The following is a 14142-nucleotide window of genomic DNA, read 5'->3' on the forward strand; positions in this document are numbered from 1 at the left end:
CATCACACTGTCCGAGCCGCCATCTGCTCATTGCGGCGGGGCAGGAAGGGCGCACTTACCAGGAAGAGCTGGTAGAGTTCCTCCCCCATGCACTTGCGCACGTGCTCCGCCACCAAGGGGAACATCTGCACGAAGCACTGCGGGCGGGGCGGCGTGACTGAGGGGGCGACGGGGCTGCGGGTGCCGCCGCCCTTCCCGCCCCCTAACCAGCCGCCGCGCGCACCTCCAGCGTGAGGCTGGCCAGCCGCTGGCTGTTGCTGTGGTCCGTGTTGCCCATGGCGGCCATTAGGCCACGCACCACGCGCAGGTACAGCAGCTCCTCGGCGATGCTCATGTCGTTGCGCGCCAGGACCCTGGGCCGGGGGTTCAGGCTGGGGCGACGCCCTGGGGCTCACCCGGCGCACACCCCCGCCCACCCGGCGCACGGAGCGCTCCCGGGGCCCGCCGGCAGCGCCAAGCCAGGCTTGCTGCAGCTACCCACTAACCCCTGCCCGCTTACCCGATGGCCTTGGCGGCCGCGGCCTGCTGCAAAAACATCGGCAGGCTGGGGGTGAGCTGGAGAACCGAGGGGTCTGAGGAGGGGGCAGCCGTGAGGCAAGAGACCGCCCTCCCGTGGCCCAGGCAGCCCCATTTGAGCAGGTCCTTACCACTGAGGATCTTGGCCTGCAGTTTGGAGGTCTCCTTGACCGACGGTATCAGCAGCGCCACGAGGCCTTTGAGCAGCGCCTGGCGCACATCGTAACCGACCAGGTCCTTGATCAACTCGATGGCTGCGGAAGGGCAGAGGTGCTGGAGAGAGGCCCCAGGCCCCTCCGCCACCGAGGAAGCAAAGAACCCCGTGAACCAAGTCGCCACTCGTCAGTGTCCTCCTCTTTTACTGATCAGCACTGTGCAGGGCGTGGGGGAGCTGGGAAGGCGAACCTCAGTTGAAGAGCAGGAGGAGGGGGCTGAAGGGGGAGGAGGAAGGGTTGGATGGTGAGCCCACCTGTCGAGGCGGCCTAGGATGTCAGCGCTGGAGGCTGAGATCCCAGAGAGGGGGGCCTTCGCCTTGGAGGAATCCAGGTTTCATGGAGGAGGGAAGGGCTGGGTCTTTACAGGAAGACAAGATGGAGAAAGACAAGGGGTGAGAGGGAGACAGAGAAAGTGGGTGGGAGACTTGTGGCAGGAAATGAGAAAGGGGAAGGAAGGTAGGCGGCAGTTTAGAGAAACTCTCCTTCTAACCATCATCGAGCCCTCTCCACCAGGCAGGGTGCCAGGCTTTCCATACAGCACCCGTGGAAGCTCACCAGAACCAGATGAGGTTCACTTCCCCATTTTACCTTTGCCGAAATTAGACACAGAGAGGTAAACCACTTTGCCTAAGTTACACAGCTAGGAAGTGATGGAAGCAGAAGGAGGGGAGGATTTGGTTAGGAAGGAGAAGGGGACTAGAATTTATGGAGGGCATTTCCTGCAGGGCTTTCCTGTAGATATTTTACAGGCAGTCATTCATTCAGTCCAGCATTCACTCAGTCTTTCGGCACGGCTGCATGTGAACGCCTATGGTGCCAGGCGCGGCATTGGGTGTTGAGGATACAGACTGAATTCATTCATTCGACCAACCCTCCTTAAGCGTGCACAAACAGGCAGCGATGATATGGTGACAGGTGCTGTGGAAGGAGCCAGTGATTGGGCTGTGGGAGCACAAGAGAAAATCGGCAAGGATTGAATGTTTTTGTAAAGAAGAGAAAGGAACCACAGAGCTAGAGGGGGCAGGAGGAGAAGGAGATGCTAAGATGATGGCACACCAGCGTAAATGCTACCTTTTTTTTTTTTTTTTGAGACAGAGCCTCACTCTGTCGCCCAGGCTGGAGTGCAGTGGCGCGATCTCGGCTCACTGCAACCTCCGCCTCCTGGGTTCAAGCAATTCTCCTGCCTCAGCCTCCCGAGTAGGCTGGGATTACAGGCACCCGCCACCACACCCGGCTAATTTTTGTTGTTGTTTTTTTTTTTTGTATTTTTAGTAGAGATGGGGTTTCACCATCTTGGCCAGGCTGGTCTTGAACTTCTGACCTCGTGATCCACCCGCCTCGGCCTCCCAAAGTGCTGGGATTGCAGGCATGAGCCACTGAGCCCGGTGGGCCCAGCCAGTAAATGCTAGTATTTTTGTTTGTTTGTTTGTCTTTTTGAGACGGAGTTTCACTGTCATCACTCAGGCTGGAGTGCAATCGCTCACTGCAACCTCTGCCTCCTGGGTTCAAGTGATACTCCTGCCTCAGCCTCCTGGGAAGCTGGGATTACAGGCGTCTGCCACCACGCCCGGCTGATTTTTGTATTTAGTAGAGACAGGGTTTCACCATGTTGGCAAGGCTGGTCTTGAACTCCTGACCTCAGGCCTCCCAAAGTGCTCAGGCCTCCCAAAGTGCTCCCAAAGTGACTGAGGCCTCCTGCCTCGGCCTCCCAAAGTACTGGGATTACAGGCCTGAGCCACCACGCCTGGACTTTTTTTTAAATTTAAATTTTATTTTTTTTCTGAGACAAGGTCTTACTCTGTCGTCCAGGCTGGTCTTGAACTCCTGGGCTCAAGCGATCCTCCTACCTCTGCCTCCTTAAGTGCAGGGATTACAGGTGTGAGTCACTGTGCACCCGGCACTGCTATTCTGAACACATGTGGCTATATGGAAGACAGGACTTGGCCATGTGCTCTCCCCAGCTCAGTAGTCAAGTGCCTCTCTCCATTTACTGGTAAGAGAGAGAGGGTTTAGGGGAACTCTTGTTCCGGCGCTCAGCTCATTTGCATCCCAGAATGCAATGTAGATATGAGAATTATTACCAGGGTTATCTGTTTGAATAATAATATTTAAACTTTTTTTCTTTGTCAGGAGATTTTACCCAGTGAGAACATGTTTAGGACACTTTTCTACAGTGGAAGAAAAGCTTCTGTCTGCAGGTCCAAAGGCACCGTAAGTATAGGGAGACCAGTCAATAGCTGGGAAGCCAGGCAAAAGGACAAAAGGCAGTCTCTGGTTTCTCTTCATAACGAATAAATCTTTCGCCTTTTACTAAAGATTTCCGTGGAGAGAAACAATTATGAGTTTATAGTCCAATTTTTTTGAAGTCCTGCTTTAAGCAGGGCTGAGTGTTCTGTTACTAAAAATAGATGTGTGGGTGTGATGTTTCATACTTGTTGGTTTTCATGTTTTGGGAGGGTAGGATAGCTCCACAAAGTAGCTCAGTATGTTGGCCAGTATTAGTAGTCCCAGCTGCTTGGTGGAGCTGAGGTAGGTTAAAGGTTGGAGGATTGTTTGAGCTTGGGGAGTTAAATTAAGATTGGGGTGATAGAATGTGTCACTACACTCCAACCTGGGCAGGACAGCAAGGCCCTATCTCTGTCTCTTATCAGGCCACTGGGTCCAGAGTCTTCCTTTTTTGTTGTTGTTTTTTTTTGAGATGGGGCCTCTCTCTGTCACCCAGGTTGTAGTGGAGTGGTGTGGTCGCGGCTCACTACAACCTCCATCTCCCATGCTCAAGCAATCCTCCCACCTCAGCCTCATAAGCCTGGTTAATTTTGTGTACTTTTTGTAGTGCCTGGCCTACTGTCATATTTTTTTTAGCTTCTTGTAAACATTTAGGAAGCTAAATGTTTATAAGATTCTTTTTTTTTTTAAAGAAAACCTAGTTTTTGACAGTCTGTATCTAATCATTTGGCTGAAGTCTTATGAGTCTTTCTAGTGTGCTAGTTCCAATTTATAGTGACGACTTTGTGTGCATGATTATCTTATACTTTGGACTGGTCTCATATTTGAAAAATTAAGTGTAGGAAAAACTTAAGAGTTAGGATGATGATACTTTCTTCCAGAGATAGTTTTCTTTTGTTTTTATCAGGTACCTGGGGGCACAAACAATTCTGGACTACCTTTGTCCACATTCAACACTTGAGGTTCTCTGGACCACCTGGTAGTTATATAATCCATACAAGACCACCTGAGGGCCGGCTTACTTTTGGCCCACCTTGACCTTGAGGGTACTGTCTTCTGGGGTCCAACTTAAAGTATGTATGCTAGAGGTATTAGACTTCCCACCGAGAGCAGAATCTCGGTGCCTTCTCTTTCTTTTGCCCTTTTTTTGTTTTGTTTTGTTTTGAGATGGAGTTTCACTCTGTCACCCAGGCTGGAGTACAGTGGTACGATCTCGGCTCACTGCAGCTTCCACCTCCTGGGTTCAAGGGATTCTCCTGCCTCAGCCTCCCGAGTAGCTGGGATTACAGGTGCGCACCACCACGCCTGGCTAATTTTTGTATTTTTTAGTAGAGACAGGGTTTCACTATGTTGGCCAGGCTGGTCTTGAACTCCTGACCTCAAGTGATCCACCTGCCTCGGCCTCTGAAAGTGCTGGGATTACAGGTGTGAGCCACCACGCCCGGGCTGAGAAGTCTTCTTTATCTGGCTATTGCTACTCATTCTTCTAGGCTCAGCTGAGAAATCAACTTTCAGGAAGCTGCCCCTGGCCTGCTCTCCTCTGTCTTCACTCTTCACTCAGGAGTAGATGTCCTATGTCTCTGATCCCGTAGCACCGTATAGAATTCTTGCTATAGAATTCTAGTACCATCCACTAAATGGTCTCCTCACTAGTGTGTGAACTCCAGTGAACACATCTGACACATCTCACTTCTGTTTACCTAGAGCCTGAAACCATTCCATGTACACAATGCATGCTCCATACATCTTGTTGAAAAGACCTCATTGGATTCTGCATTCCAACAGGCTAGGCTTGGGTCATGGCAGCCTAGGACCACGCTTAGAAACCACCAGCCTGGTGGTGGATGACCCCAGAGGAGGCTCTGCAGTGGCCACTGTGGTCCTCATTCACACAGCTACAGAACTTTCCTAGCTTGAATCTTGGACAGGCTGGAGAGCCAAAACTGCGGCGGCTGTCTCCCCGTATACCCCATGGCCAACTTTTTTTTTTTTTTTTTTTTTTTTTTTGAGACAAGAGTTTCGCTCTTGTTGCCCAGGCTGGAGTGCAATGGCACGATCTTGGCTCACTGCAACCTCTGCCTCATGGATTCAAGCGATTCTCCTGCCTCAGCCTCCCAAGTAGCTGGGATTATAGGCGCCCGCCACCACGCCTGCCTAATTTTTTTGTATTTTTAGTAGAGACGGGGTTTCACCATGTTGGCCAGGCTGGTCTCTAACTCCTGTCCTCAGGTGATCCACCCACCTTGGCCTCCCAAAGTGTTGGGATTACAGGCGTGAGCCACTGCACCTGGCCCCATGGCCAACTTTGAGAGTGCTTTGAAGCCAGGACCTTATACTTCTTGGCCACCCCAGAACTGGGCACCACTCTATGGATGCTCACATCATACAACCCAGGCACAACAGAAAGGGGAAGAGTGTGGTCCTTCTCACAGTGGGAGACACAGGGCACCTGGTGAGATGGTCAGAGAAGTGGACTGCCTGGATTTACAGAGCACACAGAACAGGTCTCTGCTTCAGCTCCTGCAAACTTTACTTGTTTAACTCCAAACAGACATATGCTGCCTAAAAAGGAACACATGCTGGCGATTTCTAACTTTGTCAGAAAACTATCATTGATGATTTCCAAAAGAGCAGTGGTCTGGGAAGGCAGAGGGAGCAGCCACATCCTGTGTGCTGCAGGCTGCATGCTCAGCTCTCCTGGGTGCTGAAAACACTGGCGGAGGGGTGGGGAGCTGACTTCTCCACTCCAGGGCTCAGAGTGCCCTTCGGCAGGAAGAAGAGAATGAGTTTTGGCTGGTGTGTCAATCTAAGGAAAGGCATGGAAAGGCTACTAGTAGAGAACCAGCCTGCCTCCTCAAAATTGCCCTTGTGCCAGATCCTGCTCTCCTCTGCCTCTTGCCCATCATCCTCAGGCTCCAGAGCCTTGAGGCACACTAGAGGGGGCCTGGTCCTGAAGCCCTATACAAAGCTAGTTTTGTCTCATCCTGGTTTTCCCAATCACAGAATCAAAGAATCACCTGGAGGTGGAAGATCTTCGAAGACATCCTGTGCTACCCCTTCCAGTACTTATTCACCCTTTGGGGGACAGACCTTGTGGGGCAGACCCTTTCCTCTGAGGACCTTCCTGATTTAGAAATAGTGGCTTCATTCAGAAATGCTTTTTTTTTTTTTTTTTTTTTTTTTTTCCGAGACAGAGTTTCACTCTTGTTGCCCAGGCTGGAGTACTATGGTGCGATCTTAGCTCACTGCAACCTCTGACTCATAGGTTCAAGTGATTCTCCTATCTCAGCCTCCCAAGTAGCTGGGATTACAGGCATGCACGACACTGGCCAGCTAATTTTTCGTATTTTTAGTAGAGACGGGTTTCTCCATGGTGGTCAGGCTGGTCTTGAACTCCCGACTTCAGGTGATCCGCCTGCCTCGGCCTCCCAAAGTGCTGGGATTACAAGCATGGGCCACCATGCCCGGCCCAGAAACGCTTCTTATGACCAACCAGCCACTGCCGCTGGGCTGCCTCTTTCTTCCAGGTCTTCTAAGGTAGCCCTCGCAATCCCATCTGCCCACCCTCTGCAGCCTCTGGTTGCCCAGATGTGGTCCTATTTTGGAATCAAAGGCCCAGCAACATTGTGGAGGGAAAGGGACCAGCCCCGGGAAGGGGCAAAGCACTTGAGCTTCCCTGGCTTCCCCCAAACACTCTCTGATCTGGACAAAATGGCAGACCGGACATCTCTGGCTGCTTGGCAGCCGTAGCCTGCACTGGCTGCTGCCTGAAACCCCAAAGTATTTCTCACTTGTTCTACCATTTGGTTTCTTTCCTCTTCTTGAATTGGTGCAGCTCATTTTTTTGGAGCCAAGTGGTCTGGCCCCTCATGCATCTGATGACACTTGGCTTTGTCGCCTGCAGCACGTCCCTCATTAGTAGCTGGGCTCTTCCCAGGCACAAGCTGGCAGTGTGTAATGCCAGGACATCCTGGGCAAATGTCTGCCTGTGCCCAAGAGCTCTTCCTGCAGCGAGACATGACTTGGTGGACACTCAGGGTAGAAACGAACGGGTGAAGATATTTTTATGAAAATTTCTTGACCACAAATAGCATTTTCTGCCCATGTAGAACCAAATACTCCAGGAGACAAATGTCTAGTTCTGACTATTCACTTTACACTAAATGCTTAATCTTTTGCTAATTATGTCTTTGTAACACTCGGAGCTACTTAGAAAAATGAAGATTTATTCACTGAATCATTTCTGACTGAGTTTTAAAATTCACGGCTGTCACTGTTTATACCCAAAGTGAAAGTACTGGTCTCTGCCCAAATGTCTTCACAGGAACCACAGCCAGTTACAACTCTTTATATATCGTGCTAGTTACTAGGAAGGGCAATTCCTTCAGAAAGCAAAGGACAACAAAAGACTATCTTTGGCAGCTTTGCCTAAAGCCTGTGGTGCTGATAACACCCAAATGTCCTAAAGCTGAGCAATCACTGATTTATTCATTGATTCATCCATTTATTTAACAAAATTCTCATTGAGCATCTTGTCTGTGCCAGGCCTCTGGGCTAGGGCTATGAAGAGGAAGAAGATCTAATCACTGGCCTTAGGGACATCACAGCTGAGTGGGGGATACCAATAGGGAAACTGGCATTTATGAGGCAGTGTTATCAGGGCCATGGGAACACAAAGGAAGCCAGGTTGGTTGATGGAGTGGAGATGATAGGGGATGGAGAATCAGGAGAAGGATTCCTTGGAGACGGTGATGCGTGAATTGGCAAAACCATAGGGAGAAGGGAGGGGCTGGAATGTAGAATGTGGCAAGTGCCATGTTGGATAGTGCCATGTCACATTTGTGGCCAGGCAAGGGAGATCTGGCTGGGAAACAGGGATGCTGGGTCATGCATCAGAGCTAAGCCTGTGGAGGCAGGCCAGCCCCAGCTTCTGCAGGGCTATGCATGTGCCAACAACCCGATACAGCAGGCATTTTTCTCATTTCATTTCAGAGAAAAGGAAGGCTCAAAAAAGTTGAGTAGCTCGCTCAGGATCAGATAGCTAATAAGAATAGTTCTGATTTCAGGCCGGCCGTGGTGGCTCACGCCTGTAATCCCAGCACTTTGGGAGGCCGAGGCGGTTGGATCACGAGGTCAGGAGTTCAAGATCAGCCTGGCCAAGATGGTGAAACCCCGTCTCTACTAAAACTACAAAAATTAGCTGGGCGCAGTGGCAGGTGCCTGTAATCCCAGCTACTTGGGAGGCTGAGGCAGGAGAATATCTTTTACCTGTGCAGCAGAGGTTGCAATGAGCTGAGATCGCGCCACTGCACTCCAGCCTGGGTTACAGAGTGAGACTCCGTCTCAAAAAAAAAAAAGAAAAAAGAATAGTTCGGATTCCAAGTCCCATATTCTTCACCACTAAGTCTACTGCCTCCACTCTGGTAGTGGACTAGGAAAATGAACTGTGTGTGGGCGCCATACTGGACAGATGAAGATTGGTGTAGAGGCCAGTGCAGGTGAGCAGTATGAAGACCTGAATTACAGCAGTGGAGACAGAATGGGGAAGAGGGAACACATCTGAATATTGAAGAGTTAGAATTGACTGGTCTTGTTAGAAGTTGGTTGAAGGTGGGAAGCAAAAAGACAAGACAATTACCAATATTTCTAGCCTGGGCAGCTGGGTACTTTCCACTGAGATTGGGACCTTGGAGAAGAAAAGCTTTGGAACTGGAATATCAGAAGTCCACTGGTGACATCTGAGGGGAGGTGTTCAGAAGGCAAATGGACACACGGGTCTAGAGCTGTAGAGAGGTCACTCAACTACTCTGTCCTCCACCCATAAAATGGGGAAAATAATAGTGCCCACCTCCTTGGCTTGTTGTGAGGGGTAAATGAGTAAAGATCAAGGGCAGTATCCAGCATAGAGTTAACACTCTATAAAGATTAGCGACTATTGTTTCTGTCATCAAGGTGGTAGGTGGTAAATAAAGTCGTGGTAATTAAAGTTGTGGGAGTGAACGAGGGGCCATAGACAGCAAAGAAGGAGAAGAGGACCTGGAGTTGAATGCTGAAAAAAAAAAAACTGACACCTAGGGGACTGGTAGAGGAATGGGAATGTATAAAAGACCGAGAAGCAGTTTCTAGAGCCATAGGAGGAAGCCAGGAGAGTATGGGTTCAGGAAGGAGGATGAGAGTATTCAAGGAGGAGGTATCATCAGGAGGGTTTGAATGTTTGAGAGTTCAGGCCCCATGAAGCTGAGAGGATGCTCTGTGGGGCCCATGCTCATGCATTTGACAAACAGGGATTGAGCACGTGCTAGGTGCAGTGCTGGTGCTGATGAAACAGCAGTAAATGAAACAGATGTGGCTGGGTGCAGTGGCTCACGCCTGTAATCCCAGCACTTTGGGAGGCTGAAGCGAGCAGATCACTTGAGGCCAGGAGTTGGAAGACCAGCCTGGCCAACATTGTGAAACCCTGTCTTTACTAAAAATACAAAAATTAGCCAGGTGTGATGGTGGGCGCCTGTAATCCCAGCTACTCAGGAGGCTGAGGCAGGAAAATTGCTTGAACCCGGGAGGCAGAGGTTGCATTGAGCTGAGATTGTGCCACTGCACTCCAGCCTGGGCGACAGAGTGAGACTCCATCTCAAAAAAACAAAAAACAGATGTGAGGTCCTAGCCACTCACACTCCATGGAAACTTTAGTGGTGCAGGAGACAAATTCATTCCTCCAATCCGAAGAGGAACTTTGGAATCCACAGCCTATCAGCATTAGAGGAAACCTCAGTGATCACTGGTCTGATCATCTCATTGAATAGACGAAGAAACCAAGAACAAATGACTTGCCCAGGAAACCACAATGAACAAGAGACAGGGCTGTAGCAGCAGGCTTAGTATTCCTTTGGCAGAAGGAGCCATAGAAATGGCATTGTACCTGGGAACTGTGGATATTCCATGCAGCCATTTCCAGGGTGCTAACAGCATTGATCATTTATAATTCTTTGATCCCAGAGCCATTTATAATTCTTTGATCCCAGAGCCTTGCAAAACCAGGGTTCCGGGTCTTTCTCTGCAGGTCCAGACAAGACGGCCACCTACTGGACACATATGAGAAGTGCGCTTCCTTACCGAGGTTTGCTTCCTTTTCCAGCAGGGCACTAGCATGAACGTGTTTGGCACGTTGCACTGCTGTAAGAAACAGACCAGTCAGGCGTGGTGGCTCATGCCTGCAATCTCAACACTTTAAGAGGCTGAGGCGGGAGGATCGCTTGAGCCCAAGAGTTTGAGGCTGCAGTGAGCTGTCAAGCCACTCAACTCCAGCCTGGGAAACAGTTAAAACTGTTTCCCCCCGCCCCCCAGAAAAAGAAAAAAGGCCGGGGACAGTCAAATCAGCTTGGGCAACATCGTGAGATCCCATCTCTAAAAAGAATAATAATAAAAAAAAATTAGCCAGGCATAGTGCATGTGCCTGTAGTCCCAGCTACTTGAGCTCAGGAGGTTGAGGCTGCAGTGAGCCGTGCATGCGCCACTGCACTCCAGCCTAGGTGACAGAACAAGGCCCTGCCTCAAAAAAAAAGGAAGAGACCAGTGTCAGGCATCTTCTTGACATTCTGTAATTAATTCTGTCTCTGATTTCTGTATACCCTGCTACCTTTTTTTTTTTTTTTGAGACGGAGTTTCACTCTTGTTGCCCAGGCCGGAGTGCAATGGCGCGATCTCAGCTCACCGCAACCTCCGCCTCCCAGGTTCAAGGGATTCTCCTGCCTCAGCCTCCCAAGTAGCTGGGATTACAGGCATGCGCCACCACGCCCAGCTAATTTTGTATTTTTAGTAGAGAAGGGGTTTCTCCATGTTGGTCAGTGTGGTCTCGAACTTCCGACCTCAGGTGATCTGCCTGCCTCGGCCTCCCAAAGTGCTGAGATTACAGGCATGAGCCACCAGGCCTGGCCCCTGCTCCCTCTTATTTTATTTATTTATTTATTTATTTTTTGAGACGGAGTCTCGCTCTGTCACCCAGGCTGGAGTGCAGTGGAGCAATCTCGGCTCACTGCAAGCTCCGCCTCCCGGGTTCACGCCATTCTCCTGCGTCAGCCTCCCAAGTAGCTGGGACTACAGGCACCCGCCACCACGCCCGGCTAATTTTTTTGTATTTTTAGTAGAGACAGGGTTTCATCGTGTTAGCCAGATGGTCTAGATCTCCTGACCTCGTGATCCGCCAGCCTCCCAAAGTACATGCATGAGCCACCGCGTCCGGCCCTCTGCTACCTCTTTAACTACATCCTGTTCAAAGCTCAATGTTGAAACGATAAAAATATATTTTATGCATACCTTTTGTTTTTAAAGCCAGGCAACAAAGTAACTAATGTATGTGCCATGGTGGTATTTTTATTGCTGGATCAAGAATTACTATGGTGTGTCTTCCACTGGTATCTGCTTTCACCCAGCCCAACCAGTCCGTGTACTGATGTTTTGAACTATCCCTGAGACTCGAGTCAAGCACCAGTGTCCTCAAAAAGGACGCAGTATAAGGCAAGGGCAGGATGCAGATGTTTTGAGGGGCAGACAAATGGGGAAGTTAGAAATAAGATTCCCCCCAAGATTTTCACTTAAATCCCCTGGAAGACTGTTTTATAGACTTTTATAAACGCTGAATAAAGTGTCACAGTTGAAGTGCTCATATACTTTTGGGGAAGTAATGCATCTTTTAAAAATAGCAGGTTTTTATGTGAAAGTCTCCCTCAGTGTCAGAGCCTTCTGACTGCTGTTCAATGAAGCTGTACAGGACAGGTGGCCTCTTATACAGCAGGAAAGGCTAAAATTACTGCCCATGTCAGCTGAGAAGTACAAAGCAGGGTGGGGTGCAGTGACTCATACCTGTAATCCCAGCACTTTGGGAGCCCGAGGCGGGTGGATCGCTTGAGCCCAGGAGTTGGAGACCAGCCTGGCCAACATGGTGAAACCCCATCCCCGCTAAAAATATGAAAATTAGCCAGGCATGGTGCTGCATGCTTGTGGTCCCAGCTACTCGGGAGGCTGAGGCACGAAAATTGCTTGAATCCAGGAGGTGTAGGTTGCGGTGAGCCAAGATCATGCCACTGCACTTCAGCCTGGGTGACAAAGCAAGACTGTCTCAAAAAAAAAAAAAAAGAAAGAAAAAGAAAAAGAAAAAGGCCGGGCGCAGTAGCTCTTGCCATTGCACTCCAGCCTGGGTGACAGAGCGAGACTCCGTCTTAAAAAAAAAAAGTGCAAAGCAAAGGCATAATGTTCTGTAAGGCAAAAACACTAGTTTTTAAATGAGACCCAGGCGGTGCAGTGGCTCACGCCTGTAATCCTAGCACTTTAGGAGGCTGAGGCGGGTATATCACCTGAGGTTAAGAGTTTGAGACCAGTCTGATCAACACGGTGAAACCCTGTCTCTACTAAAGTTACAAAAATTAGCTGGGCGTGGTGGCACATGCCTGTAATCCCAGCTTCTTGGGGGGCTGAGGCAGGAGAATCGCTTGAACCTCGGAGGCAGAGGTTCCAGTGAGCCAAGATCGCACCACTGCACTCCAGCCTGGGCAACAGAGGAAGACTCCATCTCAAAAAAAAAAAAAGAAAAAAGAAGAAATCCTGATGTATTTGCTTAATCCTGTGAGGGGTATGAAGCTAAGAAAACATAATTTTAAAAATATGGTTTACTGTAATCTTAACAATGTTGTCTGTCCTTTTTTTTTTTTTTTTTTTGCGGTTCCCTGTAGCTGGGACCACAGGTGTGAGCCACCATGCCCAGCTAATTTTTGTAGTTTTAGTAGAGACAGAGTTTCATGGAGTTTCGCTCTTGTTGCCCACTCTGGAGTGCTGTGGCACGATCTTGGCTCACTGCAACCTCTGCCTCCCAGGTTCAAGTGATTCTCCTACCTCAGCCTCCCAAGTAGCTGGGATTACAGGCTCCTGCCACATATCCAGATAATTTTTGTATTTTTAGTAGAGAGAGGATTTCACCTTGTTGCCCAGGCTGGTCTCGAACTCCTGGCCTCAGGTGATCCGCCCACCTTGGCTTCCCAAAGTTCTGGGATTACAGGTGAGAGCCCCTGCGCCCAGCCAGGTCTCAAACTCTTGGCCTCAAGTGATCTGCCCGCCTCGGGCTCCCAAAGTGCTGGGATTAAAAGGGTGTCCTTGGGTTTTTATCTACTTCTCAAAGCTGGTAAAAACAAGGCAAGTCTTGTTCTAATACTGAAGAAAGAATAGTGTGGTGGTGAGGGGATGGGCGCAGGAGGCAGACTGACTGGGTTCGATCTACAGCTTTCTCATTTATCATTTTGAGACTGTGGACAGGTTATTTAATTGCTTTGTGCCTCAGTTTCCTCATCTGTAAACTGGGGATGAAAATAGTACCTACTTCACAGAGTTGTTCTGAGGAATAGATGAGATGATAAAAGAGCTTAGAACAATGCTGGGCACACAGTCATTGTTGGTCACTAGTAGTAGTTATGAGTTAACATTACCATTAGTATTACTGTTGTAACAAAGCTCTGTGAGAACAAGGACTTGTTTCATTTGTCACTATACTCTCAGTGCCCACCCCAGTGCCATTCTTTTTGAATAAGTAAATGAATAAATGAGAAACTTAAATCATTGAAAATGAAAACAACAAAGGACATTATCAAGAAGGTGAAAAGAACCTACAGAATGGGAGAAACCATATATTTGATGAGCACAGAAACTAGAATATATGAAAAACTCTTACAACCCAACAACCAATTTTAAAATGGAAAAAGGACCTGAATAGACATTTCTCCAAAGAAGAAATACAAATGGCCAACAAGTCTATGAAACACGTCTATGTTCAACATCCTTATTCATTAGGAAAATGCACTTCGCATCCACTAAGATGGCTATAATTAAAGAATCCCCAGAATAACAAGTGTTGGTGAGGAAGTGGAGAAATTGGAATCCTCATATATTGCTGCTACTGGGAATGTAAAATGGTACAACTACTGTGGAAAACAGTTTAGTGGGTTCCTCTACGAGTTAAACAGAATTACCATATGATCCAGCAATTCCACTCCTAGGTAATATACCCCAAAGAACTGAAAACAGGTACTCAATTACATGTATGTGGATGTTCATAGAAGCACTGGTTCACAAGAGCCAAAGGCTGGAAATAGCCCGAATGTCTAATAATGAATGAATGGATAAACAAATTGTGGTAGATACATAC

At 48.8% G+C, this 14142-nt stretch overlaps 2 protein-coding genes and 1 non-coding gene across 23 annotated transcripts in view; 2 read left to right on the plus strand and 1 right to left on the minus strand.

The window, feature by feature from the left end:
- Positions 1–14142, minus strand: part of ARMH1 (armadillo like helical domain containing 1) — a 51339-nt gene that overhangs the window by 693 nt on the left and 36504 nt on the right. For 4 of the 18 annotated variants that reach the window (XR_010146788.1, XR_010146790.1, XM_016961349.3 and 1 more), the window contains 4 exons: positions 648–770; positions 500–572; positions 224–353; positions 60–137 (listed from right to left, as the gene is read on the minus strand). Coding sequence is in view for 10 of the 18 variants with exons in the window: in XM_016961349.3 (XP_016816838.1) it covers positions 60–137; positions 224–353; positions 500–572; positions 648–770 (404 nt within the window). In the remaining 8 variants the exon portion in view is untranslated. Of the gene's footprint in view, positions 1–59; positions 138–223; positions 372–499; positions 771–14142 lie in introns of all 18 variants that reach the window. The other 14 variants (XR_682075.4, XM_016961326.3, XM_009456068.4 and 11 more) reach the window with 8 other exon arrangements.
- TMEM53 (transmembrane protein 53) overlaps positions 707–14142 on the plus strand; it is a 70379-nt gene continuing 56943 nt past the window's right edge. For 2 of the 4 annotated variants that reach the window (XM_054682327.2, XM_054682330.2), the window contains exons 1-2: positions 707–857; positions 2862–2942. In XM_054682327.2, coding sequence (XP_054538302.1) covers positions 2883–2942 — 60 coding nt within the window. In that variant the 5' untranslated portion in view covers positions 707–857; positions 2862–2882. Of the gene's footprint in view, positions 858–1212; positions 1345–2853; positions 2943–14142 lie in introns of those variants that run through there. The other 2 variants (XM_063781441.1, XM_054682328.2) reach the window with 2 other exon arrangements.
- On the plus strand, positions 2998–3116 carry LOC112206943 (U5 spliceosomal RNA). Its single transcript, XR_002941419.2, has one exon. It is a non-coding gene; the product is annotated as a U5 spliceosomal RNA (small nuclear RNA).

This window comes from Pan troglodytes, chromosome 1 (genome assembly GCF_028858775.2).
Source record: "Pan troglodytes isolate AG18354 chromosome 1, NHGRI_mPanTro3-v2.0_pri, whole genome shotgun sequence".
Classification (NCBI taxonomy): Eukaryota; Metazoa; Chordata; class Mammalia; order Primates; family Hominidae; genus Pan; species Pan troglodytes.